General features: G+C 51.1%; 9 protein-coding genes across 9 annotated transcripts; 4 read left to right on the forward strand and 5 right to left on the reverse strand.

Annotated features, from left to right (window-relative positions):
* Nucleotides 1-87: 87 nt before the first annotated feature.
* Nucleotides 88-859, forward strand: N7473_000940 (rhodanese-like domain-containing protein; the record flags this gene model as incomplete). The annotated part of the gene is made up of 2 exons (XM_057146880.1): nucleotides 88-363; nucleotides 488-859. 2 exons carry the CDS (start codon nucleotides 88-90, stop codon nucleotides 857-859), a joined length of 648 nt encoding a protein of 215 aa, XP_057014766.1.
* A 582-nt stretch (nucleotides 860-1,441) lies between these two features.
* Nucleotides 1,442-4,728, reverse strand: N7473_000941 (putative mitochondrial translation initiation factor IF-2; the record flags this gene model as incomplete). The annotated part of the gene is made up of 3 exons (XM_057146881.1): nucleotides 1,442-1,685; nucleotides 1,759-4,208; nucleotides 4,291-4,728. The coding sequence occupies 3 exons, from the start codon at nucleotides 4,726-4,728 to the stop codon at nucleotides 1,442-1,444; spliced, it is 3,132 nt and encodes a 1,043-aa protein (XP_057014767.1).
* Nucleotides 4,729-5,385: 657 nt separating this feature from the next.
* thtA lies at nucleotides 5,386-9,380 on the reverse strand (the record flags this gene model as incomplete). Its single annotated transcript, XM_057146882.1, has 5 exons — nucleotides 5,386-6,825; nucleotides 6,886-7,058; nucleotides 7,113-8,661; nucleotides 8,716-8,830; nucleotides 8,884-9,380. 5 exons carry the CDS (start codon nucleotides 9,378-9,380, stop codon nucleotides 5,386-5,388), a joined length of 3,774 nt encoding a protein of 1,257 aa, XP_057014768.1.
* Nucleotides 9,381-9,934: 554 nt separating this feature from the next.
* Nucleotides 9,935-11,711, forward strand: N7473_000943 (TBC domain-containing protein). The gene is made up of 3 exons (XM_057146883.1): nucleotides 9,935-10,467; nucleotides 10,522-10,653; nucleotides 10,708-11,711. Exons 1-3 carry the CDS (start codon nucleotides 10,215-10,217, stop codon nucleotides 11,580-11,582), a joined length of 1,260 nt encoding a protein of 419 aa, XP_057014769.1. The 5' UTR covers nucleotides 9,935-10,214; the 3' UTR covers nucleotides 11,583-11,711.
* Nucleotides 11,712-11,928: 217 nt separating this feature from the next.
* On the forward strand, nucleotides 11,929-12,991 carry N7473_000944 (Yip1 family protein; the record flags this gene model as incomplete). Its single annotated transcript, XM_057146884.1, has 4 exons — nucleotides 11,929-11,973; nucleotides 12,030-12,081; nucleotides 12,156-12,861; nucleotides 12,919-12,991. 4 exons carry the CDS (start codon nucleotides 11,929-11,931, stop codon nucleotides 12,989-12,991), a joined length of 876 nt encoding a protein of 291 aa, XP_057014770.1.
* Nucleotides 12,992-15,532: 2,541 nt separating this feature from the next.
* On the reverse strand, nucleotides 15,533-17,626 carry N7473_000945 (TFIIB-type zinc finger domain-containing protein; the record flags this gene model as incomplete). Its single annotated transcript, XM_057146885.1, has 7 exons — nucleotides 15,533-16,410; nucleotides 16,471-16,609; nucleotides 16,672-16,777; nucleotides 16,845-17,098; nucleotides 17,149-17,258; nucleotides 17,318-17,408; nucleotides 17,522-17,626. The coding sequence occupies 7 exons, from the start codon at nucleotides 17,624-17,626 to the stop codon at nucleotides 15,533-15,535; spliced, it is 1,683 nt and encodes a 560-aa protein (XP_057014771.1).
* A 628-nt stretch (nucleotides 17,627-18,254) lies between these two features.
* Nucleotides 18,255-19,110, reverse strand: N7473_000946 (Eukaryotic translation initiation factor eIF-5A; the record flags this gene model as incomplete). Its single annotated transcript, XM_057146886.1, has 4 exons — nucleotides 18,255-18,319; nucleotides 18,386-18,518; nucleotides 18,616-18,882; nucleotides 19,099-19,110. The coding sequence occupies 4 exons, from the start codon at nucleotides 19,108-19,110 to the stop codon at nucleotides 18,255-18,257; spliced, it is 477 nt and encodes a 158-aa protein (XP_057014772.1).
* A 340-nt stretch (nucleotides 19,111-19,450) lies between these two features.
* Nucleotides 19,451-23,329, forward strand: N7473_000947 (uncharacterized protein; the record flags this gene model as incomplete). Its single annotated transcript, XM_057146887.1, has 7 exons — nucleotides 19,451-20,320; nucleotides 20,385-21,464; nucleotides 21,520-21,555; nucleotides 21,616-21,649; nucleotides 21,808-22,040; nucleotides 22,140-22,265; nucleotides 22,340-23,329. The coding sequence occupies 7 exons, from the start codon at nucleotides 19,451-19,453 to the stop codon at nucleotides 23,327-23,329; spliced, it is 3,369 nt and encodes a 1,122-aa protein (XP_057014773.1).
* A 280-nt stretch (nucleotides 23,330-23,609) lies between these two features.
* Nucleotides 23,610-26,558, reverse strand: N7473_000948 (FTFMHR domain-containing protein; the record flags this gene model as incomplete). The annotated part of the gene is made up of 7 exons (XM_057146888.1): nucleotides 23,610-24,651; nucleotides 24,707-24,831; nucleotides 24,891-24,941; nucleotides 24,995-25,117; nucleotides 25,176-26,268; nucleotides 26,369-26,423; nucleotides 26,483-26,558. The coding sequence occupies 7 exons, from the start codon at nucleotides 26,556-26,558 to the stop codon at nucleotides 23,610-23,612; spliced, it is 2,565 nt and encodes an 854-aa protein (XP_057014774.1).
* Between the last annotated feature and the right edge of the window lie 796 nt (nucleotides 26,559-27,354).

Consider the following 27,354-nt stretch of genomic DNA (forward strand, 5'->3'; position numbering starts at 1 on the left):
CACGGCATCACCCGCAATCCTTCGGCCTCGTCTCCGAGAAACCTCCCTCTACCAACTCTAGTCAACTCATTACACACCAGAGTTACCATGGCTGCATCATTACACTCCGCCTCCCGGCGCTCAGTCGCTACAATTGCCTCCACGGCCCTCAGAGCACCAGCCCGTCAAACCATCGCGGTCACATCAGCTCTCCAGCGCGGAGCTCTCTCCGCAGCCAACCGAGGCCTCAGCTCGACCTCGCAAAGCCGCCGTTCGCTCGTGCCATGCCAGTCAAGATCGCACATTGCACCTAGTCTCCGCCAGCAAGTCCGATGGAACAGCCACGAACCCAGCTCTGTCTTCCGGGAATGGGGGTTTGAAGACGTAAGTCAAGGAGTCACCATCACCGTCACCCATATCCATATCCAAACCACTATCTACATCTACATTTACCTTCCCAACCTACAACACAACATCTTAGCTAACGAACACCTTCACAACAACTCAGATCAACGCCTCCCTCCCATCATCAACCCCCTCCCCCTCCCACACCCCCGTAATCCTAATCGACGTCCGTGAACCCGCCGAACTCACCGGCACCGGCATCATCCCCACCGCAATCAACATCCCGCTCGCCTCCCAACCAGACGCACTCTACCTAACCGCCGACGAATTCGAGACCCGCTTCGGGTTCCCGAAGCCGAGTGCTGATGGCGAGCAGCAGATTGTGTTTTATTGTAAGGCTGGTGTGCGGGCGCGTGCAGCGGCGCAGTTGGCTGTTCAGGCTGGGTATAATGCGGAGCAGTTGGGTGTTTATGATGGGAGTTGGTTGGATTGGGAGAGGCAGGGGGGTAAGACTGAGCGGTGGGAGGGGGGATGATGCGTGATTTATTGGTAAATAGTGTGAAATGAAATGAAATGAATTGGTTTAGAATGGAGGACTTGTATATATTCAACTTGACAGGTGTGGCCAAAAATGAATCGAGTTGTACGAGGGTTGTTACAAGAAGATACGATGGTGCTGTGAATCATAACGAAGAAAGAATAGCTATGGACATGCAATTCAAGTCTAACTGTGTCCAATAAAAAAAGCAACTATAAAAAAGAGAAACTCTGGTAAAAAGAACCAGCCAGAGGGGAGTGGGTCGCTTTTATCTTCTTCCCATGTCATGTACAGAAAGCATTCGCATCAACTTTTGAGTCTGGTCCATTCAATTCGTGGTCGTTCATTGGTATATCCATATCACTCTCAAAACAACCACCTAACTTTTGTCCGCTCTCGCGATGACAACAATCAGAAGTCAAAATTCTCGGTCATCCCCGCAAGTCGTAAAAAAAATGCCGCGTCAATCATATCAGGAGAGTACCCCCACGAGGCATTGCGATGTTAAATGGGCCAGAGTCAAGTCACCCCCCTCGGACGAGAAGCAGGCTCTGTAGAGTATGGCGGAGTGCCTCCCGCTCATGGAATGTCGAAGACGGGCTTGAGCTTCTTGACCAGAGCCCACTCCTCCATGGTGACCTCGGACCGGTAGAACTCCTTCAGGGTATCGATACTGGCACGCGAGATGTGCGAGTACAGCTGGTCAGTCTCCTCGAGCTGACGGCCGTACATGGGCTGGTTGGGGCCCTCGACCTTGATGGCAACGGAGGGCTGGCCCTTCTTGCAGACTGCGATGGCCTTGTGGTCACGCTCGATAGATGTCCTGCAATTAATGTTAGAATCAGACACGATGAAATAGGCAATGGGATGATGGGATGATGGGATGATAAACTTACACTCGACCAATATCAATAATCTCCTTTTGACCAGCGGCGTTGGTGCGAACTGCCGCGAGTGGGGTGTGCATGCGCAAGCTACCCTCGATAACATCGATACCAATGACGATGGGGTCCTTCTTGTTGAAGACAGCAACGGGGTTGATGACGCAAGGGAAGATGGCGAGCATCTTGCTCTCCTCCTTACGCTGCTCGGTCAGATCAGCCATGTGCTTGGTGAAGTCATCGAACAGGTGGTAAATAATGTCGGCAGTAAAGATCTTGACCCCAACCTCGGCAGCGTAGGCAGCGGCTTCCTTGTCCACCTTGACATCGAAGCAAAGCATGACGGCATACTCCTTAGCCTTCTCAAGCATCGTTCCAGCCATCATGACATCACGCTTGTAGACAGGACCAATGGAGATGTTGGCAACGGGAATCTTGGATTGCTTGAGGAACTCCAGAAGAGCCTCCAGGGAACCCAGGGTAGAGGCCTGGACGGTGACACCGCGGTTATCGGTGGCGACACGGCTGAGCAGGTTCTCTAGATCAGTCATGACCTCGTCCTCGAGATCCTCTTCGTCATCATCAGGTCCAACGACAAGCAGGCGGGAACCGGCGATAGCGTGCTCCAGGTCGTTGGCGGCAATCTTGACACCAAGGGCGGCCTTGACCTCCTTGTTGTGGACGTACTGCGACTTCAGACGCAGTTCCTTCAGGGGCGCGGGAGTCAACAGGGCACGAATATTCGTTACGATAGGACCATTGAGACCGCACAGGACAATCCGATCACCCTCACGAAGAATACCGTTAGACAGGACAACATCGATAGTGGTGCCGAGACCCTCGATAACCTTGACCTCGAGAACAGTACACTCGACCTCGGAGAGGTACATGAGGGAGTTGGTCATACGCTCCTGACTCAACTTGGTCAGAAGCTTCAGCATGTCGGGAACACCCTCGCCAGTGTGGGCAGAGGTAGGCACCAGGGAAACATTGCGGGCCAAAGACTTGTTCTCGAAGAAGAGCTCGGAGTTGAAACCCTGCTCGGCAAAAGCGAGCTTGGTGGTCTCCAGACGAGTGCGGAACTCGTTCTGAACACCCTTGCTCTGCATGCTCAAACTCTCCTCGAAACCGTTGTTGTCAATCTTCTTCCAGCCATACAGACGATCGATCTTGTTCAGCGCCACAATGAAGGGAGTGCGGCGGTCACGCAGCAAGCGCATAGACTCCAGAGTCTGGGGCTCGAGACCGTGCATGATATCGACGACCAGAATGGCGATGTTGCAAAGAGAGGAACCTCTTGAACGCAGGTTGGAGAAAGACTCGTGACCGGGGGTATCGATGATCAACAGACCGGGAACCTTGAACTCGAACGAGCCGTCCTTGTTCACAACAGCAGTCTTTTGCCTCAGAGCGTCAACGGGGAAGTAGGTAGCACCAATCTGCTGAGTGATACCACCAGCTTCGCCTTCCTGCACATTGGTCTGACGAATCTTGTCCAAAAGCTTGGTCTTTCCGGTATCGACGTGACCGAGAATACAGCAAATAGGCGAACGCAGGTTGTCCTTGGAACGAGCTGCCAAAGCCTCCTCGTGCTGCTTCTTCCTCCGCTCCGCAGCCTCGGCCTTGCGCAGGGCAATGGCCCTCTGGTTGGCGGACTGCTCCTCGTCCTCGGAATCCTCCTCGGAAGAAGAATCTTCGTCGGAGTCTTCTTCGGAATCCTCTTCAGAATCCTTCTTCACTGCGGCCTTCTCCCTCTCCTCATCAGAAGGAGCATCCCAGCTGGCTTTCACATCGTCTTCAGCCTCAGCGGCGGCCTCCCAGTCATCAACGGCATCCTCGTCCTCCGCAGGAGCTGCCTTGGCCTTGGCCTCAGCTTCAGCCTTGGCCTTCTCCTCAGCCTCCTTCCTCCGGCGTTCATCTTCAGCTTCACGTTGGAGACGAGCCCGTTCAGCAGCGGCCTCAAGATCCTCCTCTTGCTTCTTGCCACCCTTCTTCTTACGGTTCTCGTAGACCGGGCGCTTCTTCTCGCCACCGCTCTCCAGACCAGCAACTTGAACACCAGAGGCAAGCAGCTGCTTCAGACGGAGTTCATTCTTTGCCTGAGCCTCCCTCTGAGCCTTGGTCAAAAGCTTGCCCTCCCTGCGGAGCTGTTCCTTCTTCTCGCGCTCCTTCTCCTTCTTTCGTTGACGGGCCTCTTCGCGCTTTGCCTCCTCCTCGGCATCGAGACGCGCTTGTTCCTCCAAGGCGGCCTTCTCTTCAGCTGCACGACGTTCCTCCTCCTCGCGCTGCTTGCGTAGCTGTTCCTGTTGCTTCTGAAGAGCCGCAAGGTGGGGAGGAAGCTTCTTCGCCTTACCAGCGGGCTTAGTGGCAGCCGCAGGCTCTGGCTCATCCTTCTTGACTTCAGCAGCAGGCTTGGCAGCCTCCGCCTTCTCGGCAGCAGGGGTACTCTTCTTCTTTGCGGCAGCCTAAAAAAAGGACGAAAAGTTAGTTTACTTGAGCTATCTCGAGTGCAACAAACACACAAGACAGGGAAATTGAAAACCATACCTGTTCCTTCTTTCGCTGCTTCTCACGCTCCTTCTTCTCCTTCTCCTTCTCCTTCTTGGACTTCACTCGGAAGTCGCCCTCATCGGCGGCGGGAGCTGGGGCTGGCGCCACTTCCTTGATAGGCTTCTTAGGCTTGCCGGCGAAGACATCGTCCTCGTCGAAAGTACCCTCCTCGGGCTGCTTGCTGGCGAGGTCGTCGGCACCAGCATCCTCGCCCTCGACAAAGTCGTTAACGGGCTTGCCCTTCTTGGCCTTGCGGGCTTTGTTCTTTCGCAGAGCAGCCATCAAGCCACCACCGCCTGCCTCTTCTTCGGCATTTTCGCCGCCGTCCTGGGCCTGCTCCTCCGCGGGAGCATCGGTGGGAGCAGCAGCAGTCTCGCCGAGCTCAGCCTCCCAGTCCTCTTCCTGGCGCTTGTTTCCCTTTTTCTTGGGCGCCATTTTGTCGGTGTATTTGTTTTAGGGTGTTTGGGGATTCTTTCTTGGTCCGAATCGAGGGGCGATCGGAGGGACGCAGTGGGCGCACAAACGGAGCTAACCGTTCACTTGCGGGCTGCGGGTCGCCGGAGGGGAAATTTGGCAAAAAATTAGGTGAGAGATGTAAAATAGACGAGTTTGAAGCTCCAAACTCGAATCCCCGATAGAGAAAGGCTGGTTAAGTGGACCGAGGGGAAAAGGTGGGTGGAGGAAAAGAATTTCGGGAAGAATAATCGAATGGTGGGGAATCTGGAACAATGCAGTCTGACTTCACCCGTGGGCTTCCAAGATTGCCACTGTCCACAACAGGCCGCCTCACATCGCCTCCCAGCTTTAGATGCTTTATATTAGGGCTGTTTATTTTTAACGAAATAAGCCGAACAAGCATAAAAGCACTATAGGGTTTTTTTTTTTTTTTTTTTTTTTTTTTTTTTTTTTTTTTTTTTTTTTTTAAATTTCTTGTATTTCTAAGATTCAAAAAGCAAATGCCGATAACGCTCATTTTCATATTCTAAAAGACATCAAGTAGACTCGTCTCCTTGCGCCGCACTGGGTGGTGATTGTGACTGACAAGTCAGGTTAGGTTAGACAGGAAAAAAACCTTATCTGCGCTCATAAGTGTCATATCTCAACATGAAGCAACTGTCGAAGCCATCCAACAACCTGCTGAGCATAGTTGTCCGAGGGCCCCAACGCTTTGAGTGCTGCATTTCTCATGAAAGGCTCGTAGATGGGAGAGCCTCGCTTTTGATCAAGTGCATGGATCCTATCCTCTAGGTAGTCCGCCCTATGCCGAGCCAGGCGTATCAGAATATCCCCATCCACTTGAGAATTGTCTTTCTTGGGATCAGCCCAAGTGGGCTTCTTGCGTTTTTCGCGCGCAGCCAGGGATTTGTAAAGAGCTTCGTCTTTTCGGCATAAGTCTTGCAAGGCGAGAAGGAGGCGCGTCTCATCCTCCCGTAGGATCGAGAACCTGAAGACCGATCCATTGAGAGCGATACCGTAGATAGCACCACCTCTCTCCCGGGGTGATTTGGGGAACATGTTGCCCTTGGAACTAGGAACAAACTGAAGAACTGAGTCCCAGACTGAGGCCTCTTCCGGTGCAGGGGGCACGAACACTTGAGTGGTGCGGAGCTCTGTGCTACTCGAAAGTCTCCCGGCACGGACGTTGCCACCGCGAGTGCTCAAGAACGCAAGAGAAGGCTCTCCAGCGGTCACGTAGTGAGTCAGTCCATCCAGAGGCTTCGAATCATGGGCACGTAACTTCAAATGATGGAGTCCGTTCCCGTCATCAAGAACCTCCAAAACGACAAATCCATGCCGGGCGGTAGTAACGTAGACGAACGGCTTTGAAACAGTGATAGCCACCGCTGGGGAGGGAAGTTCCTGCCAGCTATTTGAGGCCCATCTGATCGATGCACCACTGGGGGCCACGGGACGGATGATCCTTCCCGTGCAGATGAGAAGGGTATTACCGTAGGCCGCGATCGATCGCACCGCACCGTCAAGGCATTCCTGGACATGCTTGGTCACGAATCGCACTTGCGAGGCATCCTGTGGATCTCGAGGCGCGGACATCAGAATGAGTCGGCCACGTGGTTCGTAATCGATGGTCGCAGATAGTCCTGTTCCTATCACAATGAGATGATACATATGACCGTCTCTTTCGAACATCCAGTCCATCATACAGGTGATTCTTTCTCCAGGGGAAGCGCGGGGCGCGAGCGGCTGATCTAGTGGGTTGACAGGTTCTTGCGCATCTGGAAGTACAAATGCTAGACATGATCGCATCGTAATATCACCGGGTCTGCTGGGTTCTTCGACTTCAATCTTATCGTAAGCCAGTATAAGTCTATCAAGATGTGGCGAATAGACTAGTTTCCTGGCGGTGCCAGGTACACCAATTCGTCGAGGCACAATCTTGCGTTCGCGGTCCAGTGAACATATGAGAAGCTGTCGGTCTGCAAAGCAGAACAGCGGTCCTATAGGAAGCCCGGCTTCTGGGCTTGTTTGGCTGATCAGCCCAAAGCCGTGAATCCCCGTGGGAAAATACGCAGGCTACACCAAGGATTAGCAATTATCCCAAGCCACCTGGGTAAGTAGGTTCTCGACACTTACATTACTTTGTTCGGTGATCCAAATCCGCGAGAGGAAGCAATCATTCGGGACGCCATCGGCACTACTTGATACACGCCACAACTCGTGATCGCAGATAAGCATGGCAAAAGCACCGTGACTTTGAAGACGAAGCGATGTCATTCCGACATGCTTCGGTGATACTTGATTCAAACCTGAACATGGCGTCAGTCTTGCTGCTTCGAGGCTATAAGACTGTTCGAACTTACCAATAAGAGTGGGGGCATTGAAGTCAACCTGGAATGGCACCAACACACCACTGCGCAGGCCACATAGCAGATGAGCACGCAGAACACCATGATCAGTTTGGCGAATCATTGCAAGGCTATCGATTGCTCGAGAAATATCGTCCTCTCGGTCAATGGAGACACTGGCTTCCAAGAGGAATTTGATAGTTCCATTTTCAATGTGGAAAACCTTGATCGTCCCATCACTGGTGCCCATAAAGATGAATGTTGTGTCGCCTAAGGTCTGAAGGGAAAGGCATACGGGCTCTTTGTCGATTTTGACCTTCTGGATGACATCCAGGCCAACATTGGTATCATTCATAACAATCCGAGTGAGTGTAAGGTTGAGTTCATTTTGGAGTCGAACAGCGGTAATCAAAGTCGAGCTTGGGCCGTCGACGGCGACAGCGACGACGACGGAGCCAGGTTGATGTGGGATAGAGGTATTGGAGGAAATATTATCAGGAGCAAAAAGGTGTGTGGCCTTTTGTGTGACTTGCACGAGGATGTGTGTGGGAGTGCAGCCAGCTGCCAGTGTCTGGGCGTTGTCAAGGCCTGTTTCCGTTTCATCCAGCGCACTAATGCCATCTTCAAGACTCGGGTTCATGTAGAGAAGCAGAGTGGACATAGGGTCGGAAAGCATAACGTAGACACCTTGATTGGCATCGTCACTGAAGGCCCACATATCTCGTATGCTGGAGAAATCGTCAAGAGGGACCGAGAAGCCCACTTGGGCCTCAAACCCATGGCGAAGCTCATGGAGGGCGCTGCCCCCGGAGGCGGATGATGCAGAACAGACGAATAGTCGATCTCGTGACACATCGCATTGCACATTTTCATGTGTTTTCGATGGCACCATAACAGCGTCTGTGACCGGAGCCCAGTTCAGGAATCTCTGAACACATTGAGGTTTATTTCGTGCCTCTTGAATGAACAGGCCACCATCGCCCATACTTCCGGCAGCTAGGATGAAGTCGCCTCCCTCGTGGCCCACGTCCAGCACATCGAATGCAGAATCGACATCACAGTGGAGCTGACCCAAACTAGTCTGGGTTTCTAGCCCACCCTCGTTACCAAACTCTAGGTAATAGATCCAGCCATCTTCGCGACAGAGGTAGATTCCATCGAATTTTTGGCTGTAAAGCCAGTTACGAGCAGGTCGTGCCCATTGGGTCCACAGTGAGGTTTCCTTGAAAGTGGCATCAGGTGCTATGAGCGGGTATCTAATTGGTCGAGGGTGTGATGAGTCGGAAGGATAAACTGCCATGGAGATGCTCGTGACGACCAAGAATGAAGACTCTTTGGTTAGAGGGACGATCATCGTGGGCAACCTGTCTTCCCTGCGAAGTTTGAACTCGACAATCTCAGGACGGAGCATCGTAGAATCCCGATCATCCCATTGGAAGATTCGGGCGAATGAGCCTTCGGCACTCGAGGAGACAATGAGAAGAATGATCCTCTTGTCATCGGCAGCTTTGGGATACAGAAACTCCATAAACTGGATAGTTCCATCGCAGCTGTAGAAATGTTCCTATAGAAGCATGAATTAGGAGGGATGTAATCAAAGTAGACATGCAAAGCGTACACTCTTGATAGGATCGAGTTTTCCTTCAATCATCTGCTGCTGGATTTCCCTGGAGGACTTGAGGAGGAGGAGTCCAAAATAGTGACTCGATGCACTGACTGCGACTGCGCGTGATCTACGATCAATTAGCTCGTCGTCTGTACAGTGATGAAGAATGGCCAAGCTCACTTGGGGTCCACGGCGATATGTTTCCCAAACCTTTCGGCAAGATCTACATCAACCGGCAAGGGCCTGCGAAATGTAACGAACTTGTCATCCCCGGTAGTCGGGCAATATAGGAACTGAAGCTCTCTCATCTCGAGAGAAAGCACTAGAAGCTGAGAAGGGAGACGATCGAGAAAGTTCGAGTCGTCTTGCATTTGATCATCGGCACCATCTGTCCGTAGCTGCGTTTCCCAAGGAAGCTCGGTGTTCACATTGATGACCTTGGCCCCGATAATCGGGTGATCAAAGTCGTTCTTCTCAGTGACGTCTTCTAAGAAACCACCCGTAGAAGCCTCTTTAATCTGCACCCGGCGCTGGCCCACAAAGACAACATCATTGTGATTGTTACTGCGAAGGCGAGCAGGGAGAATCCACTGGACAACAGGGCTAGGAAGAATGGTCTGGGAGAAAAGGCCGGTGAGTTCGCGCGTTGAGCGCGTGAAAAATTGCTCCTCATCCATTTTGAGTTCGGCAACTATCACTGAAAGAGTTGTCGGAGTTGGTAATCACAAATGTCGTTCATAAGGTGAAGTTGGATGTGACGGGGCATTTAGATTGGCTATGGAAGTGGTGGACCATAGTTCGAAGGCAGTGATGATTGCCCTCGGTCATTTGGGGAAGAGAGATCATTTATACAGCCATAATAGCAGCTATGCATCAATTCTCCTCGCTCCTGGGCTTGACCTGGACTGTTCTATCGCAGAAGAATGACCGTTTGGGGTGTTGGTCTGGTGGTGAGCAACACGTACCGCCTGCGGGGTGATGCGGCAGAGCTTGTGGGAGAGGGGCTCAAGGCACAGGGTGAACAAGTGACGGATATGTCGCTACCCTAGACTTGATTTATCACTCTCGCGCTGTGATGGCCTCCAAAAATAGTCGTTGATACATAACCCGAGCGTGGGAGCTCCAGCTGCCGTTTGGCGTTTTGCAAGATGAAGGGAATCACGTTTCTTGGTGCCTCAGGCTGCCGGGCTGCACCGCCCGGCTGTCGTTCCAGCTGCACTTCTGGCATCAACTAGCACGGGTCTCTGCCTGGCTAACAACGATCACGTTGGCTCTTGAGCTTCCTGGTGACCTTTGATGTGTATTCTGAGTTCATCTTTCGAATATCATCGAGGGTGGAAACCCGCAACGAAGCCGCAGTCATTGAACTGTAGCCTCTGGAAGGAGATACCTGAAGACCATCCCTAATCAAATGATCTAAGTCAATATCACCCGACGACACCCTCCTTGGCCTATCCATCTATCAAATACCTTCGAAAATTCCTGGGATTTGAGTTGTCTTAATATCGAGAATGGACCCATCAAACGTGGACCCACGCGACAATAGTCCTGAAACGAGACCAGTCCCGTCGGACGTGGAAAAGCAGCCATCTATGTCCAGAAACCCATCAGAAGAATCATTGGGCACGCAGCAGCGAGCCAAAGCCAGAACAGAGAAAGCAGCCGCGATTAACCGTGCTTGTGACGCGGGCGATGTAGAAGCATTGGTGTCGTATGCTACCAGCGAAGGTGGACTGCTGGAGGATGAACTAAGGCAAAGAGCATGTACGATAAGAAGACGCCCTGTTCTAGATGAACTGGATTAACGAATTGTTGCAGGGCCAATTTTCTTACATTGCGACTCAAAATCACAATCAGAGGACCTCAAACCTCTAAAAGACCTACCACGACACGCCGACGAGGACCAGGTACAGCTCGATGTCAACCGTGCTTTTGTCTATTATCCTAATGGTGAGACTGAAACCCTCACTAATGTTTATTGGAGACGACTGACATCTTAGCTAGTTCCTGAGGAGGATCTCTTGAATAAGAAGGATCAGTTATCGGAACTGATCGTTCAGATCCTCAGAAACTATCCTATGCTCTGCTACTTCCAAGGGTACCATGATATCGTGCAAGTCCTGCTTTTAGTGCTGGGCAGCCAGAAGGCTGCATTAGCTATGGCGCACGTATCACTCTTTCGAATCAGGGACTACATGCTCCCTTCCCTCACACCAGCGTTGAAGCACTTGCAGCTGATTCCTGCAATCGTCGGAATTATTGATCCTGCGCTGTGGCGACATCTCGCAAACATCCAACCCTTCTTTGCACTTGCTGCGACACTCACGCTCTATGCCCACGACATTCAAGAGTACAGCGACATTGCTCGTTTATTCGACTTTCTTCTTGCTCGAGAGCCGGTGGTAGCTATTTACCTCTTTGCGGCTATCATTCTCTCTCGAAAGAAGGAGTTGATGAACATCCCCGTGGACGAGCCGGAGATGCTACACTTCACATTATCCAAGTTACCGTGTCCACTCAATCTAGATGGGTTGATTTTGAGTGCGACTCAGCTCTTCAAAGACCACCCTCCAGAGTCGTTGCCTATTGGGGCATGGAAACGGATTCCCAATTGTAGCGTCCTCAAGACCTCCCGGGACACCTCCCAGCCCTACAATGTCGATGAAGCGATACAAATGTTCCATCGGCAGGCCCGGCAAATGCAAAACGAGGAGCGCCGGAAGCAGGCTCTTGAGTTCGGATGGAAGCATAGGAGGGCGGTCGGATCTGTGGCATTGGCCATTCTTGTTGGCGCTGCAGCCATCTACATCCGAAAGAAGGGGCTTGACTCTTCGATCTGGTACTATGTGGGCCGACTTCAGGCGATGCTCAAGGGCTAGAGACGGGCTCTTCAAAAAATTATCATAGACACCATTAGCTTATGTTACTGGACCTGTATTCCAATATTGAAAATGGGGCTATTTCGAGGAGGATAATTAGAAATTAATTAAAAGCTTTGATTGAACGAAGGGTATCATAATGATATTAAGATAAGTGTGCGTAAAGTGCAAATACTGTAGAAAGGACAGGCAGATAGCAAGTATGCCAGTCCTTTAGTATGGGCCTTGTAGCATAAACGACCCGCAGTGTGTGGCTCTGCCAAGGTGGCGTTCCGTCGGGGAAAGCTGATGTGTACACTTCCATCTTCCCGATAACACGCTAACTCTCCAACTCAAATCCACCACTATGGCGAACCGGGGCTACGACGTGGTTGTAGACGTGGATGCCGAGGTGAGTACACCATTTTCTAGCTATATCATATCTTCTTTATTCTCAAACATCAATAGGGCGACCTCGGGCATACCGACTTGCAAGAGGACCTTGAATTCCACCCGTCCAGTGAGTCCCCTCGCCAGGCTACCGCATACACTTGTCCAACATTGTCTAACCATCGCTCTCTTAACAATCTCCAGACTTCGAAAATGACCAACGCAGCGCCAAGGTTCAAGGCGATTCCACCCCCTTCTTAGGCGGCAGCTCTTCGCGCGGCCGCGACCGGTCCCCTGGCGGCACCCCGACCAAGCACAGCTGGTGGTCAATCCACTACTACGAGCGATTCTTCGATGTCGACACAAACGAGGTGTTGCGCCGCTGCATGGCCGCGCTCTACCCGCGCTCAAACTTCCTGGACGTTCTCGAGGGCAACGCCGACCTTTACGGACCTGTCTGGATCGCGACCACCGTCGTGGTTATTCTGTTCCTGACCGGAACTATTTCACAGTGGCTGTCGAATAATGACGACAAACACTTCGAGTACGACTTCACTTTGCTGTCTGGTGCCGCGGGTCTGATCTACGGATACACGGGAATCCTGCCCATTGCACTGTGGGGTGCACTGCGGTGGTTCGGAAGCTCGACGGCTGACCTGATTGAGTGCTGGGCATTGTATGGATACTCAAACTTGGTTTGGATTGGTGTCGCGCTTGTCAGCTGGAGTCCTCTGACTGCGCTGAATTGGGCGCTTGTCGGTGTTGGCTTTGCCTGGACAGTGTTCTTCCTCCTGCGGAACCTGTATCCTGTCTTGAACGCTACGGATGCCAAGGCTAGCAAGATCTTGTTGATCTTGGTTGTCGTGCTACATGCAGGCCTGGCTATTGCTATCAAGATTCTCTTCTTTGCGTGAGTTCCCTTGATACCTCTTTTGGTTTAGTTAACACCGGCTAACCTAGTCTCTAGGCACGCGAGCCCAGTGTCGAAGAAGAACAAGGATAAGGAACAAGATGATGACAAGCAGCGGATGATGTTCTAGATATGAAACTTCAAGCTATGTTCGTGACGCACTGGACAATTTGTTTTAGGGGTTTCGTCTGGATTTCTTGTCGGCATTGCTCAGGAAGCACGTGTTTTTTGTTCTCTTCTTTCTTATATAGGTGCTTCAACATTGAGTCGAGCATGTATTCTATTTGTTTTTACTCGCCGTGGATGGCTAGCAATGATCCATGCAGAATCATGTTGGACTTTGAATGGTCATGGTTCTGCTCCCCTGAGTACCTTTCTCTGCTCAAGGACCACTACCTATGATTAGGAGATGCCCGCATACGACAAAGAGTCGTTTGAGCATTGACCATGCGCACCTTGCTCGTCTAGGGCGCCGCGCATCATTTTGGGAAAGCAGTACCTACCTGATTGCATCTATGTGTTTCTTCAAATACGTATCCTGCGCACTTCCACTCTTACTAAACAATCCATTCTTCTTCAATTAAACCAAGTATATACCGAGCATGTCGGAATAGATTTTATATCCCTGTTTTATAATCAGCGGAGATGATACGGGTGCATCGGTTATTGATATCCTGATGCGTTCTTCGGACACTGCTTCCAGTATCCTTTGACAACGAGATGGAGCATATATATACATAGTGTTCATAGGTAAATGCAGATCAGCAGCTGGTGGGGTGGGGTGATGACGACGCCATTGAGATTGTTCCTGCTGGGCTGAATATATATCTTGCGCTCGAGTTAGACTTCAATTTGGAGAACCCTAGATATATATTTCCAGCCACTGAGATTACATCATTAATCTCTTGGGGGAAGAAGCTCACCAGGGGTCTAGATGCATATCAATGACGATTGAGCCTCGAGAGCCATTGACAAAACTAAATATAGAAACTACGTCCCTCGGCTTGGCCGGTTGAAAGAAAAGTATTGGTGGAAGGAGCCAGAAAGCCATAAGTCATTTGAAATGTTTTGAACTTTTACTTCAATTCATGGACTGCGACTTGTAGCCGGGAGGCGCCAACTAAAAACAGTATGACTGTGGCTGTGATTGTTTCATCATTTCTAACGCCATATGTAAACCTCTCCGTGTCGCGTTCCTGCCAAACCCCAGACCAGGATTCTGCACCACACACCGAGCAAGACACCGACAAGCGAGTAGACTACTTCAGCTTCTTCTTGGGGCGGAGCTGGTTGGTGTGACCGCACTTCTTCTTACGGCAGTTGGTGGCACGAGGGGGGAGACGGGCCTGTACAGTAGACATGTTAGCATTCAGCGTGAGGTGGATTCGCGCGTCGTTTCCCGGAGGAGGGACAATCGGAAAGAACCAATTGAGATTTTTTGATGTCGGCGCGTTGCGTTGAGGAAAGGGTCATGGTGCACGTACGTAGCACTTGCGGCAAATAGACTTCTCGCAGTTGTACTTGGAGGCGAGGGCCTTCAGGGAGGGCTCGATGATACCACCACGCAGGCGCAGGACGAGGTGAAGGGTGGACTCCTATAAGTTGAATCCCATGTTAGCCGTAGTCCCAGATGCATGACGTATTCTTGAATCCGGCGTGAATGGACGCATTTCCTTCTCTTTCGCATCAAAAGTGGGCAGATCAAAACGTTGCTTTTCGCGTGTCAAGTTTCAATTCCACCACGAATGAACCCCACGTCCCAATCCGATCCATGCCGTCATCAAAGAGTGAAATAGATTCCAAACTTTCGTACCTTCTGGATGTTGTAGTCGCTCAGAGTGCGGCCATCCTCGAGCTGCTTGCCGGCGAAGATCAGGCGCTGCTGGTCTGGGGGAATGCCCTCCTTGTCCTGGATCTTGGTCTTGACGTTGTCGATGGTGTCGCTCGACTCGACGTCGAGGGTAATGGTCTTACCCGTCAGGGTCTTGACGAAACTATATCGAGCCATATTAGTCCACGCTCATTTCTTTCATTTCGGTTGGTTTTGGTGCGGTTTGGCGTGCCATCGGGGGCGATTCGCGGGTGGTAGACATTCGAAGGGTTCAAGGTGACCTACATCTGCACTGGAAACACGCGGAAAAAGGGACATGTTAGCTCGTAGGTTCACACAGGTCATAGGGACGCATTTAGACGGTGTTTGGCGAAACGTACTGGTTGCGAGTTTTCGTTGGTGTCGGCGGTCGGTCGCTGAGTTCGAGGCGGAGGAGGCGATGACAATTTGATCAATTCTCGCTTAGCCAAAGGTGGGCCGATTCGCGGGCACGGGACTGCCCTAAGCCCTAGTCATAGCTGCCGTTTGGGGGAGGATCACGTGAGTGGGTCACCCTAACTATTTTGGGAATCGATGTCATCCGAAGTATACAAGCCGGAGACAATAGACAAGCGTTTGATGATGATCCAGGTTTTCAGAGACCCGTTTGCGAAACGAGTAAGTTAGCAATGGAATTCCTACTGTTTGGAATTATTAACTTTGTTACCCGTGGTCTCGATTTGAGCACGTCAAAGATTTAGTGTCAAGAAGTTTATGCTTGAATAAGATCAACGTTGAAGAATGAAAGCGCTAATCAATTTGATCTGGTTGTCTTAAAAACTGTTTCCTGCAAGTCATGTATCATGGCAAGCCTCCAACATACAGTTCAGTCAGCTGCTCATCTAACTCGTCCATCCCATCGGCACTATCTTCAACTGCATCACCCTCCATGTCCAAATCCATCGCTTGACTAAAATACTCCGCCCGTCGTTTATCTTCAATAGTTTTCGCAATTCTATATTCAGTGATGGTAACAGCATGGACAAGCGTCTGTAAAGAGACAGCTGCAAGCTCAGCCGCCAGCTCATAAAATGACCTAGCTGTGTCGGGGAGCTGCGATTCCCATCGATATCGCCAGTACCAAGAGCCTGGCCGGCGATCGTCTTCTTCAGGATCTGGGTCGACGTCATTGGTCTTCAATTCCTGCATGACTGTATGTACGAGAGAGTTCAGGGCTTCTTCTGGGTCAACAGCAGTCGCCAGGGTTGAAGGCGGCACGGCCTGGGGCGGAGCAGGCGTTTCAGTCGTGCGGCTGGTTGTAAACATGTCTGCGACAGGGTTCACCAGCCGAAAACTATCGATCCAGTTGCTTTCGTACCAGTCCATATACTCATCGAGTTGACTGGGAGCCATGTTTAGTACGTCGTTATCGGTGAGCTGAATGACCTTCTCTTTGCCAATGCTCCCGTTGGCGTTCTCGCGGTTATTGAAGTGGTTTTGGGCTCGCGCCCACAGGGACCAATTTATAGCTTGAGTGGCGGGCTCTTTGGCTGTCGCAGGATGGCGTTCGAGGTCGTCGAAAGGGAAGAGTAATTTGGTGGCAACAACAATAAGTGCCATCAGTTGGACTTCGGGTAGGTCGAGGACACGTTTTTGCTTGGCCCCGGATGTCGTTGTACCAAATGCAAGACTGAAATTGACAAGGCTCTTTAGGAATGTGACAGTCTCGTAAACGTCAACTAGACATATGTTAGTTGGGTTGAGTTCTTTGGCAAAGGAATGCTACAGTGTATTCGTACTTGGAATCGCAAGTCTTTTGATATGCCGGTATAATATTAGTGTTGAGTTTAATGGCGGAAGGATGATCTCGAATCGCTGCTGGTAGTATTGCATGAGGTCGACAAAAGCGCGATGAAAAGTTTCCTTTTTCGGAAGTTGCTTTGATATAGATATCAGCTTCGAGTCTTTATAACACTGAACAGATTACATCCATCACTTACATGAACATCGAGTCTTGCGAGAAATTCAGGAGGAAGTTTATTTTTCATCTCGTGAGGGATGGACTTTGCTACCCTGATATAGGGAATGTCTTGGCGTATGATCAAGCTGTATAAGCAAGAGATGTGTTAGATATAACTGAGATGGATCATATGCTCATTGACATTGCACACACCGATGAAAGTCGCTGACGCAGACAGGCAGCCGCATGAGTACAGCAGCCAGATAGCAAAGGCCAACAGAGTCTAGCAAACGGGGCCATTCAAGATACCGCCCTCCTTTTGACTTGAAGCCCAAATCGTCGGAACTGTCAGTCTCAGGCTGAGAACTAAATAGCTCTCTTTCGTCATCTTCCTCGTCATCAGTCGTTGCGTTGATCCTGAGGGTAAAATCTTGCAGCCTCAAGGCCCACAGGTCTCGTATAATGCCCTGAAAGAATTGTGAGAATGGGTTCGTCCTTTTTCTTACTATAGACTTACCTCAAATTGTTCGGGAAAGCCATGATCGTGAATCAAGGCGTGACATTGTTTCCAAAGAATCAACTGATACGCTTGCAAGAAAAGAGTATGCGCCTTGCGACCGCGATATGCTATAATAAAGCGAGTTAACAAAGGCCGAAAACCGATGAGGATCAGTATATCTACATACTCTTTCGTGATCTCTCTTCCTTTTCCTTCTTCACCCGGTGCTTTTTGCCCTGGGTGCCGAAATCATCCGGATCTTCTTCGATTTGTCGGCCCTGTACGAAAAATTAGTCTGACTATCCCTGGTCATTCCCCGCTTTGTGGCTTGGGTTCATGCCGGGGGTGGTCAAACAAGGCACGAGGGCAAGTTTGACTTTTTTATGCATACCTCTTGCAAGTGGCCGCGGCGGCAGAACCAGAGGCCGTTGTCGAGATAGTATCGTCGCTCACGACAACCCTCCTGGCCACAAACCCCTCGGGTGACATACTCCATCCCGAGGCAGTATGGTCATGCTGGTTGGGCTGGAATGTCAGCCCGATGAGGCGCTGGTTGCGGTTAAGTAGTAGTTGAATGCTCGGAACATGTTTTTTTTCTGCCTTGTTTTTCAGCGACCGCCACCACTACATTTGCTAGTGATGTCTACCTGACAAGGGTCTTCCACCACGCCCAAAGAGCCCTTTCTGTAGAAGTTGGGGGATGCTTGACACCGCCATAGCATAAATATTTTTCTTCTTCTTCAAACATAGTACTGAATGAGACAAGGTTATTTTGACATCGATATCTCCGTCTACTCTACAATTTTACAATGGCACGGATCAAAAATGTGAGATCAAGCAAAGATTTACGGCTTTATTCATTCATCACACTATCATGAGATGCTGGGACTCAGAACTGTTCTTCGGACAACACTCATGATGCCAACCAAAGCAATTCTTCTCGTCGGTCCAGCCTACATCCAAGGCTAGATGATGGACAGACCTGCAAGCAACAGACAATAGGTCACTTGTCCAATAGATCATGTCCTCCATTGAACCATTAAAGATGAATTTTTTGGGGGCTGAGGCCCATTTTTGAAACATAACGGTTGGCATAACATGTGAGAGATCCAAGGATCTGGCGTTTATTTGGGAGCCTCCTTGGCCTCAATGGCGGCCTCCTCACCCATGGCGGTCTGGATGATGACGTCTAGAGACAAGTTAGAAACCAAGTTGCCACAATAAATCATGGGAACAGCTTATGAGGAATACTTACTGACGTCCTTCTCCTCCTCACGGAACATCTTGAGGATACGGGCACCGACATCACCGTCGGGGAGCTTGACATCGTCCTTGGTGTCACCATCATCCTTCATCAGGGACAGGAAGTCATCATCGGTGATGTCCAGCTAGAGAAAGGACTGTTAGTAATAATTTTGTGGAAGCCAATGTGCAAGAGGGATGGAGGGGTAAGCTGGCGCACGGCCAAGAGGGGCAAAGACTCACGAGCTGGTACTCCTTGCGGGAGACGTTAGGGACATCCATGTTGTGGGTGGAGGGAGACAGATCCTCGAGCTTCTTGCCGGTGAAGATATCGATGGCGACCAAGTGGACCTTGGCGTGACCGTGCTTGCCAGTCTTGGAGGTAGACATGTCGACGATCTTGCAGGGGCGGCCCTTGATAACGACGTGACCGTTCTTGCGCAGAGCAGAGCACTGCATGGGGTAGGTGGTCGACGCACCGGCGTCGGTGGACTCGAAGGTCATCTCATGCTATTTGCTAGTGTTAGTTTATCCATGGTTTGATGGATGGTTTGTTTGCGCCTTGAGGGGCAGGGCAATGTTTGAGTGAGAGGGGGAGTTTGCATGTTGCACTTGGGAAAAGAGGGGAGGGCTCGAGATGCGGGGCTGGTGAACAACCCAGCGGAGCGATTTGGGAAGAAGATTGGGGAGCAGCGAAGACGGCGATTTTCAAGGGAATAAGCGTACCTCGTCAGCCATGGTGAATGATGTTGGGTAAGAAGGAGGATAGGGTGAGGGAGGAAAAGAATGTAGTAAAGTGGTGGGTTTGGAAAGAGGAGAAGTTTTCTTCGAACAGAAAAAGGCTTTGTGGTGGGGGGCTTGGTCGCTACGTCCTGATTGGGTTTAGTGCCTCCGGGGGCGGTTTAGGTGAGTTCCCAAGGACCAGTGGACTCGCTCACTTTAGTGACTTTACGGGGGTTAATGGGAAGAAGAGAGGTCATATAACTCGTGTTTCTTTGGTTTCTTCGCCGGTCCTCTCGTTCCAACACACAATTAATCCTCACTTTACTCTCATGCGCTTTCTCTCACCCAGTGCACAATGTGGCGCGACCGCATTTCCGGCCAGTCGACTCCCTCCAGCGTGAATCGCGCGCCTTCACTACCCCGGAGATCCTCCTCTCAGCTATCTCGAGGTCCCTATAATAATCGACCTGGCGCAAACACTAAAGACTCATCTACTTCGCTACTATTAACTCCGAGCGACTCGTCGACCTCACTTTCAGCTGCTGCACGAGGACCGAATGGTACCGGGCTGAGACAAACAAGTGGACAACGGCCCCGTCCGGTCACCGTCTCCGATCCTCTAGAGGTATTGAATGGGATCATTGGCATAAATAAGTCGGAAAAAGCTGGCTTGCAATTGTCGTCCCAGCTAGAACCCAGGCCAGAGGAGCTGATAGAGGTGATTGAGTTCGATGGGCTGAGCCTCGAGGAGTTCGTCGCCAAAGCCGACGTGGCACCAACACGGAAGACGAAACGCAGTGAGGTCAACGCGCAAACAGTCAAACAATTCGAACAAGAGCGAGACAAGTTCCAGGACCTACATACGTCAATTACCGGCTGCGACGATGTATCCAAGTCGGTCGAGCTATACTTGAATGACTTCCAGACGGAATTGGGGGCAGTCTCCGCGGAAATTGAAACCCTGCAAACACGTTCCACCCAATTGAATGCGATGCTGGACAATCGACGGAATGTGGAACGCCTTTTGGGCCCAGCAGTGGAGGAGATTAGTATTTCTCCCAAGACAGTCCGCACGATTGTCGAGGGCCCGATGGATGAGAACTGGGTGCGCGCATTGAATGAGATAGATGCTCGCACGGCTAGCATTGAAGCCAAGGCATCCTCGTCAAGTGGGTTTAAAGCGATTGAAGATGTCCGGCCTCTTCTGGTTGATGTGAAGAACAAGGTACGCAGTATCTTGCGGAGCTGGGTGGAGTCAAAGAAAGAACATGGACTAACCGTGGATCTAGGCGATTGAACGAATTCGGGATTACTTGGTCTCGCAGATCCGGGCAATGCGATCGCCAAACATCAACTCTCAGATTATTCAGCAACAGCGGCTGGTGAAATTCAAAGATCTTTACACTTATCTCTCCAAGGCACATCCCGATCTTGCCGGTCAGATCGCCCAGGCCTACATTAACACTATGCGCTGGTACTATACCTCCAACTTCACCCGGTACCTACAGGCCCTTGAGAAGATCAAGGTGTACCCCAGCGATCGAAACGAGGTTTTGGGAGGCGACGCTTCCGCCCATCGCACTGGTAATATCCTCCCTGGCGGCCGAGCTGGCTCTGCTGCCCATGATCCTTTCTCTCTGGGTCGACGCATTGATATCCTCCGAAACACCAACCAGCAGGCGTTGTCTTCCTACCTCGCGGAACAAGACAACGCCTACCACGGTATTGAAGTGCCGTTCCGAAACTTCAATGTTGCGTTGGTGGACAACGTAGCTGCAGAGTATTCCTTCCTAACCGAGTTCTTCTCTCCTTTCACATTCCATGAAATTTCACGCAAGGTTGTGGAAATCTTCCAAGCAGTCTTTGCCTTGGGGCAAAGCCTTACCAAGAAGCTGATCGACAACACCACCGACTCTTTGGGTGTTTTAATCTGTGTTCGTCTCAACCAGCACTCCGCCTTTGAGCTCCAGCGACGTAAAGTACCCGTCGCCGATTCATACGTTAATGGTATCAACATGCATCTTTGGCCGCGCTTCCAGGTGATCATGGATCTCCATGGCGAATCTCTCAAGAGAGCTGGCTCCAACACCGGGCGTAGTGCCGTCTCCGCACTCTCCCTCGCAGGTGGAGATGATCTGAAGCAGTCATCGGCACCACACTTCCTGACCCAACGGTTTGGACAGCTCCTTCACGGTATCCTCGTGCTGAGCAGCGACGCCGGGGACGACGAGCCTGTGGCAAACAGCTTGGCCCGTCTGAGAAGTGAATTCGATACTCTCTTGGCGAAGCTCAGTCGGAATGGTACCGATGCCAAGCGCAGAGAACGATTCCTGTTTAACAATTATTCGTTGATTTTGACCATCATTAGTGTACGTCTAGGTTCCACCCGGAAGCACATCCTAGGCAATGCTAACTAGAATACAGGATACCAAAGGCAAATTAGCCGTCGAACAGAGAGAGGTAAGGCCTTTTTCTCCCCGCAGAGCAATATTCAGATGTGCTAATTCAATCCCACTCTAGCATTTGGATGAGATGCTGAAGAACTGCAGCAAGCGTTAGTGATCGCATAGCGTCTGGGACATGTACATTCTACCGCAAGGGCTTTATGAGCATTAGATAGCCTTTATTTGAACATAAGCATTTAATCAACTTTGAAGAGAATAAGCATCTCAGTTCTACGGCCACCTGCACTAGTAACAACATCCTGTCTAGGCCGTCTTATGTCCTCGGGAGTTGACCGATCCGAGGCGGAGCGGGCGATCGGCGCGATCCCCGTCCGCGGGGCCTCCGCCTTATCGCATCTCCAATTGCTGGTCAATTTAATTGTTACAACTCTCCAATTGCCCCTGGTCGTGATGTCGGTGCGCAGGATTGTGACGAGATCGCCCACACTGCGTCGCCGCTTTTCAAGCGCGCGAGTTTATCGTGCAGATTTCACACATGCAGTGAGTACACACCGTCTTGCGCTATACACGCGGCGATACGGCACTATAGCTGCCAGCCCAGGGAAGACCTAACGAGAGCTCCTAACTGACCTCACAAAGGTCATCGGCGCCGGTGTTGTCGGACTTTCAGTCGCCAGACAACTAGCAGCGCGCGAGGGGACTTCTACCATTCTCCTTGAGCGACACGATGCGCCAGGAACCGAGACCAGCAGCCGCAACTCCGAGGTGAGTCCTTTCAGCACTCAGATAACCCCCGAATTATGCCTGAACGGACCTGACACCACTCACTTACAACCCAGGTCATCCACGCAGGCCTCTACTACCCAGCCTCCTCCCTGAAAACAAAACTCTGCATCCGCGGCCGCAATCTCCTCTACGAGCTGTGCTCCAAGCACGCCATACCCCACCGCAACACCAAAAAATGGATCGTCGCCCAAACCCCCGAACAATGGGAAGCTTGTCTACGGGTCCACACCCACGCCCAAGCCCTAGGCGATGCCCCGACTCGGCTCGTCGGCGCCGCTGAAGCGGCCGCCCGAGAACCCGATGTTAAAGCCGATGCGGGTATCGTCGAGAGTGAGACTACCGGTATAGTGGATAGTCATTCGTTGATGACGTATTTGCATGGTGATTTTGAAGATCGTGGCGGGGACTGCGCGTTTAAGACGCAAGTGACGGGTGTTGAGCCTGTTGTTGGTGGTGGGTATAAAATCACGGCTGTGTCGGGTGAGGATGGTTCGGAGACGAGTATTACTGCCGATACGGTGATTAATAGTGCAGGCCATGGGGCTTGCGCTATTAATAATTTGCTGCTTCCTCCGGAGCGGCATCGGATCCCGCATTATGCGAAGGGAACGTACTTCTCGTATAGTGCGTCGCGACCTCGTACGTCGGTGCTGGTGTACCCGGTAACGATGCCGGGTCATGGGGGTCTGGGCACGCATCTGACGCTTGATATGGGTGGGCGGATTCGCTTTGGACCGGATGTTGAATGGGTGGATGATCCGAATGATCTGCAACCTAGCAGTACGCGTTTGGAGCAGGCCATTCCGGAGATTTTGTCTTATATGCCCGGCGTTGATCCATCGGCTATCGCGTTGGACTACTGCGGCATTCGGCCTAAATTGGGTCGCGGTGGTGCGGTGAATGTGGGTCAGGGATTCCAGGACTTTATTATTGAGGAGGAAGAGGGATTCCCTGGGTTTGTGAACTTGTTGGGAATTGAGAGTCCCGGGTTGACGAGTTGCTTGGCTATTGGGGAGATGGTTGATGGGATGCTTTATCGGTAGGCGAGGCGCAGCCGAATCGTTGCATGTTTTGTGTTTAGCGTCTTGGGCTATTTGCCCCTTGTACAGTCAAAATATTTGCATGAGATATAGACAAGGTGAACCAATCCTGGACTGTAGCAATATTTGAGCGATATTGAACCTATTCTTGTTTCTATCTAATTGTCTGTCATTAAAGTCATATTCGTGTCAGATCCAGCCGCTCACCATACTCTAGAGATTCCGATAGTATACATAAAGCCAGAAGACCGAGCATTCGCGTCTGAGAAAATGCTCAAAATCTTCACTCAACATCCATCAGCACATCACTCATGATATGAAGTACGTATGAAAATTTCTTGACACTCCATTTACCCGAGTCCTTGAGCAGGTTCGCATAATCAAGAAGGATCCGCCGGGCAGACTGATACCCGCCCTGGACGGGCACGCCACGCAAGTATATCGTTGCACCATTGCGAATGAAATTCACAGCTGGATCGTTGGTCGGTGAGAAAGATTGACTTCCCCGTGGCTCCATGAAGCTCGTGAATCCTTCCGTACCAACTTGTTGCCAATCAATATCATCCATTAACTCGATGGACCCCACGCTGGAAACCCCACTAGTAGAGCTCGGAGCCATGAATGTGTACAGACCCAGGATGAGGGCCGCAGAGAAGAGTGAGAAGACGGAGTGGAAAGTAGGATGATCGGAGGCTTTGCGGTTGGTCATGGCTTTGTAGATGTGGGCAGCGTGTAAGCATGCTCTCCTTGCCGCTGGCGTCTGTGACCATTCAGCAATATCATCGAGTGCTTTCCGTGCCGGGGCCGGCCCGGCTCGTCCAGCTGCGAAATCGAAGATTTGGATATCGGCTGTGAGCATCATGCACATGTGGTGCCACATGACGAGGGCGTTGGGGTTTAATCGGTCCATTGCTTCACCGTAGGTGCTCGCTATTTGGGACTGCAAAGAAGGAAGGCATCTCGCGCGGCCATCCATAGCGTATGTATGACACGGAGCGAACGGGTAGCTTGCACGGTTGGATAAGAGGCGGTGGTAGGCCTCGGACTGGCGGAGCTGAATCATTGCCAAGACTGTTTGGATACATAGTTCGTCCATAGGCCCTTCAAGGGCGGGGATGTTGATATTTTCCGACGGCGCCAGCGCCGTAGGCATCAAGATCCGCTTGCCACTACGGATGAGTTGGGTCCAGCGTATAGATGAGTGCGCTTGGAAAAGGGCTTCGTTGCAAGGCATGATGATTTGGATCGAGTCGGGGGCGATGATTGGGCTTGTGGACAGGAGGGCGGAATACCAGGAGTCGAGAAAGAGCAAGCCGATGATGATTCTGGTAGAAAGTATTAGGAGGTGAAATCGACAGAGAAGGAGGTATGGGAAATTACTTCTTGGCACTCTCGACCTTTGACCATGCCTTCCAGCGCATATCAATGTCGGGTACCATTTCAAACAAACTCATGTCGAGTATCTGGCCCTCACTTGCAGCAAAGAGTCCATGGCGTTGAGTGATCTGCGAGTTTGTTCCATTAGCCTGTGGCCGTAGAATGATTACTCGTGGCATGCACTCACCGACATGAGATTGACATAGAGCATCTGACATTGTTCCAAATGATGTTTCTCCTACAAATTGGTCAGCGTCAATAACCAACAAAACGGAGAAAAGTGAATCATACCCCAGTTAGCACAGCAAGGTTCAGAAACAAGAAAGCTGTAGCAAAAATGGACATTGCGCTGGCTGGAGATTCGGCTCCCATAGTGCACTTTGCGAGATCGGCTGTTACTTTCTCTAGCATATGCTATAGCCCATGTTAGCATCTAATACTCAACTCCGAGATACTATACCGGAGCACTCACAGTAAAGTTTCTTGACACAAAATTGGCCGTGCCTTTGGTCCCCAACAGCATCATGCCAATGAGACACATGACGAAGAGGAGAGGAAGACGCGTTTTCTTCGCGGAAAAAGTAGGAAGGTGGACAAACGGTACAAGTGGATGAAACGTGCGGAAATAAAGGTCTAATGCCATGTCTAGGATCTCCGCAGGAGGAAAATTGGCAAACGACATAGACACCGAGCCAGTTGTAGAAGGGGACGTAACCCCGTTCCGTGGAGACTGCATTTGAGGATAGGCGAAGGTCTGGCCAAACGCTGCCTGAAGGCGTCTCCTGCAATCATCGTCCACGCCACAGCGAGATCCTTGAAGCAGGCTAGATTCTTCCGCCACGTATACAGTGTTCACTGAGAAGAGATTATCCGCATCTGTGTAGACAATGTCTCGCCACAGGCTGTTCATCAGTCGTCCAGTGTGGTTCGGCGGCGCAAGCCAACATCGTTGTACCTTAGTGAAACGTTCAATGGGGATATTATCACAGCCCGATTTGCCACTGTCGACAGAATTGCGGTTCTGTGGGTCCGGCGTGAGCACTGCATTTTCGCTTATGATAGGAAAATGCCCATCACGCATCAGATCCAAAGAGCCATGATTGGACCCCGTGTCCGTCCGCGGCTCAAGCCAAAGCTGCAGCATATCGTTTGGCACGGCGTCGAAGGCCATGCTGTTCTGCTGCGTATTTTGACCGCCTGGAGTCACTTCATTCCATCCAAAGTAGGGCTGCTGCTCATCAAGAATCATGGAATTGATATCGGGCTCTGCGCGACCATGATGCGCTGATATATCTGCCAAAAAGTCTAAAGATGACGATGGTATTCCAGTCGCCGAGAGATTCATGTCGCGAGGAGTGGAGAGGTTGTGTATTTGGTGCACCTCTAGGCCGACAGCTGGTAGAAGTGGAGTCCCATGTTCTGGACCGGGCAACATTGGCGAGGCACCTGCGATCAACGAGGCTCGCCGATCTGGAGATTGTTCTACTGCAGAATCTTTTCGGGCCACGGTACTTGCGCTGCCATTGGGTTGATTATGGCCCTTGGCATGTCGGCTTAGAACATCGCTGCATATCACTACCAGTCAGATTTTCGGCCATAAAGATGGGAGAGGAAGCTTCTTTTTGAGCTAATCCCTAGCCTTCATGATGCTTTGATTAGTCTTACCTGCGGGAGAAGCGCTTATGGCACACAGTGCACTCGTACGGACGCTCCTTGGTATCTGTTTGACGAGTTAGACTTGCGATCTCGGCCTTGTTGTGGTACCGGGGAAAAACTGACGTGACCGCTCGTGCCGCTTGAAATGCTCGGTCTTTTTGAACTTGCGGTCACATATAGTGCACTTTCGGAGGACCATGACGGAGTTCGCGGGTCAGCGACACATCACAGCACCCGAGTCATGATTTATTTCAGGAAGATGATGGAAAAGAAGCTCCTTGACGCGCGAGACTCGAAAGATTGGGCCGGGAGGGGGGATCTGTTTAGTCAGCTCCGGGGTTAAGCCGATCGCCGCAACTGACGCTCATTTGACTATTCTTACTGGTCTTCAACTACGGAGCACTGCTCTCCAAAGGATCGTTCTACCGAGGATATGCCGCTTCTGACGACCAATAAGGCTGTCGCGGGGCCAAATCCCTGCGTTTCTACGAATGACAACCCTGGGTTATCGTCAGCAAGTTGCTTTGGCCCCTGTAGTGCAAGCCACTGGAAATTCCCCGTGGGGGAGAAGAGGGAAGCTGCTCCGGAGCCCTAAACGACGGGTCCGATGTTCCACTACGTACAAGCCCAGTTTACTTTACGAGTACGATCCTTGGCTACAAATATGAGAGATGAAGCTCAGAAAACGTTTCAATGCATTCATCTCGTGTAGCAGAGATGAATTACCTCTCCAGACTTATCGCATCCGGTCTGAATACATCGGGGTACAGATATCTTCCCGCTGAATCAGCATTCATGCCGAATCGCTCATTGGTCCACGTAACTATCCATGCCGGCAGTTGGCGATCTCGGCAAATACCGACAAATACCGACGTTGTTTGACGCCAGGCCAATTCCAGAAGATGAGACTCAACAGATGATTAGATGTGAAAACCCTCAAAAAATCACAAAATGATCAACAGCCATATCATGACAAGAGGAAAGGACCGAAATCC

This window comes from Penicillium subrubescens, assembly GCF_028828155.1.
Source record: "Penicillium subrubescens strain IBT 31985 chromosome Unknown utg000001l_segment0_segment0, whole genome shotgun sequence".
NCBI lineage: Eukaryota > Fungi > Ascomycota > Eurotiomycetes > Eurotiales > Aspergillaceae > Penicillium > Penicillium subrubescens.

Bases quoted from the DNA above. Each gene is read 5' to 3' on its own strand.
- N7473_000943 (XM_057146883.1), top strand. From the start codon at position 10,215: ATGGACCCATCAAACGTGGACCCACGCGACAATAGTCCTGAAACGAGA. The intron at 10,468-10,521 runs GTACGATAAGAA...GAATTGTTGCAG, and splicing joins TGAACTAAGGCAAAGAGCAT to GGCCAATTTTCTTACATTGC. The intron at 10,654-10,707 runs GTGAGACTGAAA...CATCTTAGCTAG, and splicing joins TTTTGTCTATTATCCTAATG to TTCCTGAGGAGGATCTCTTG.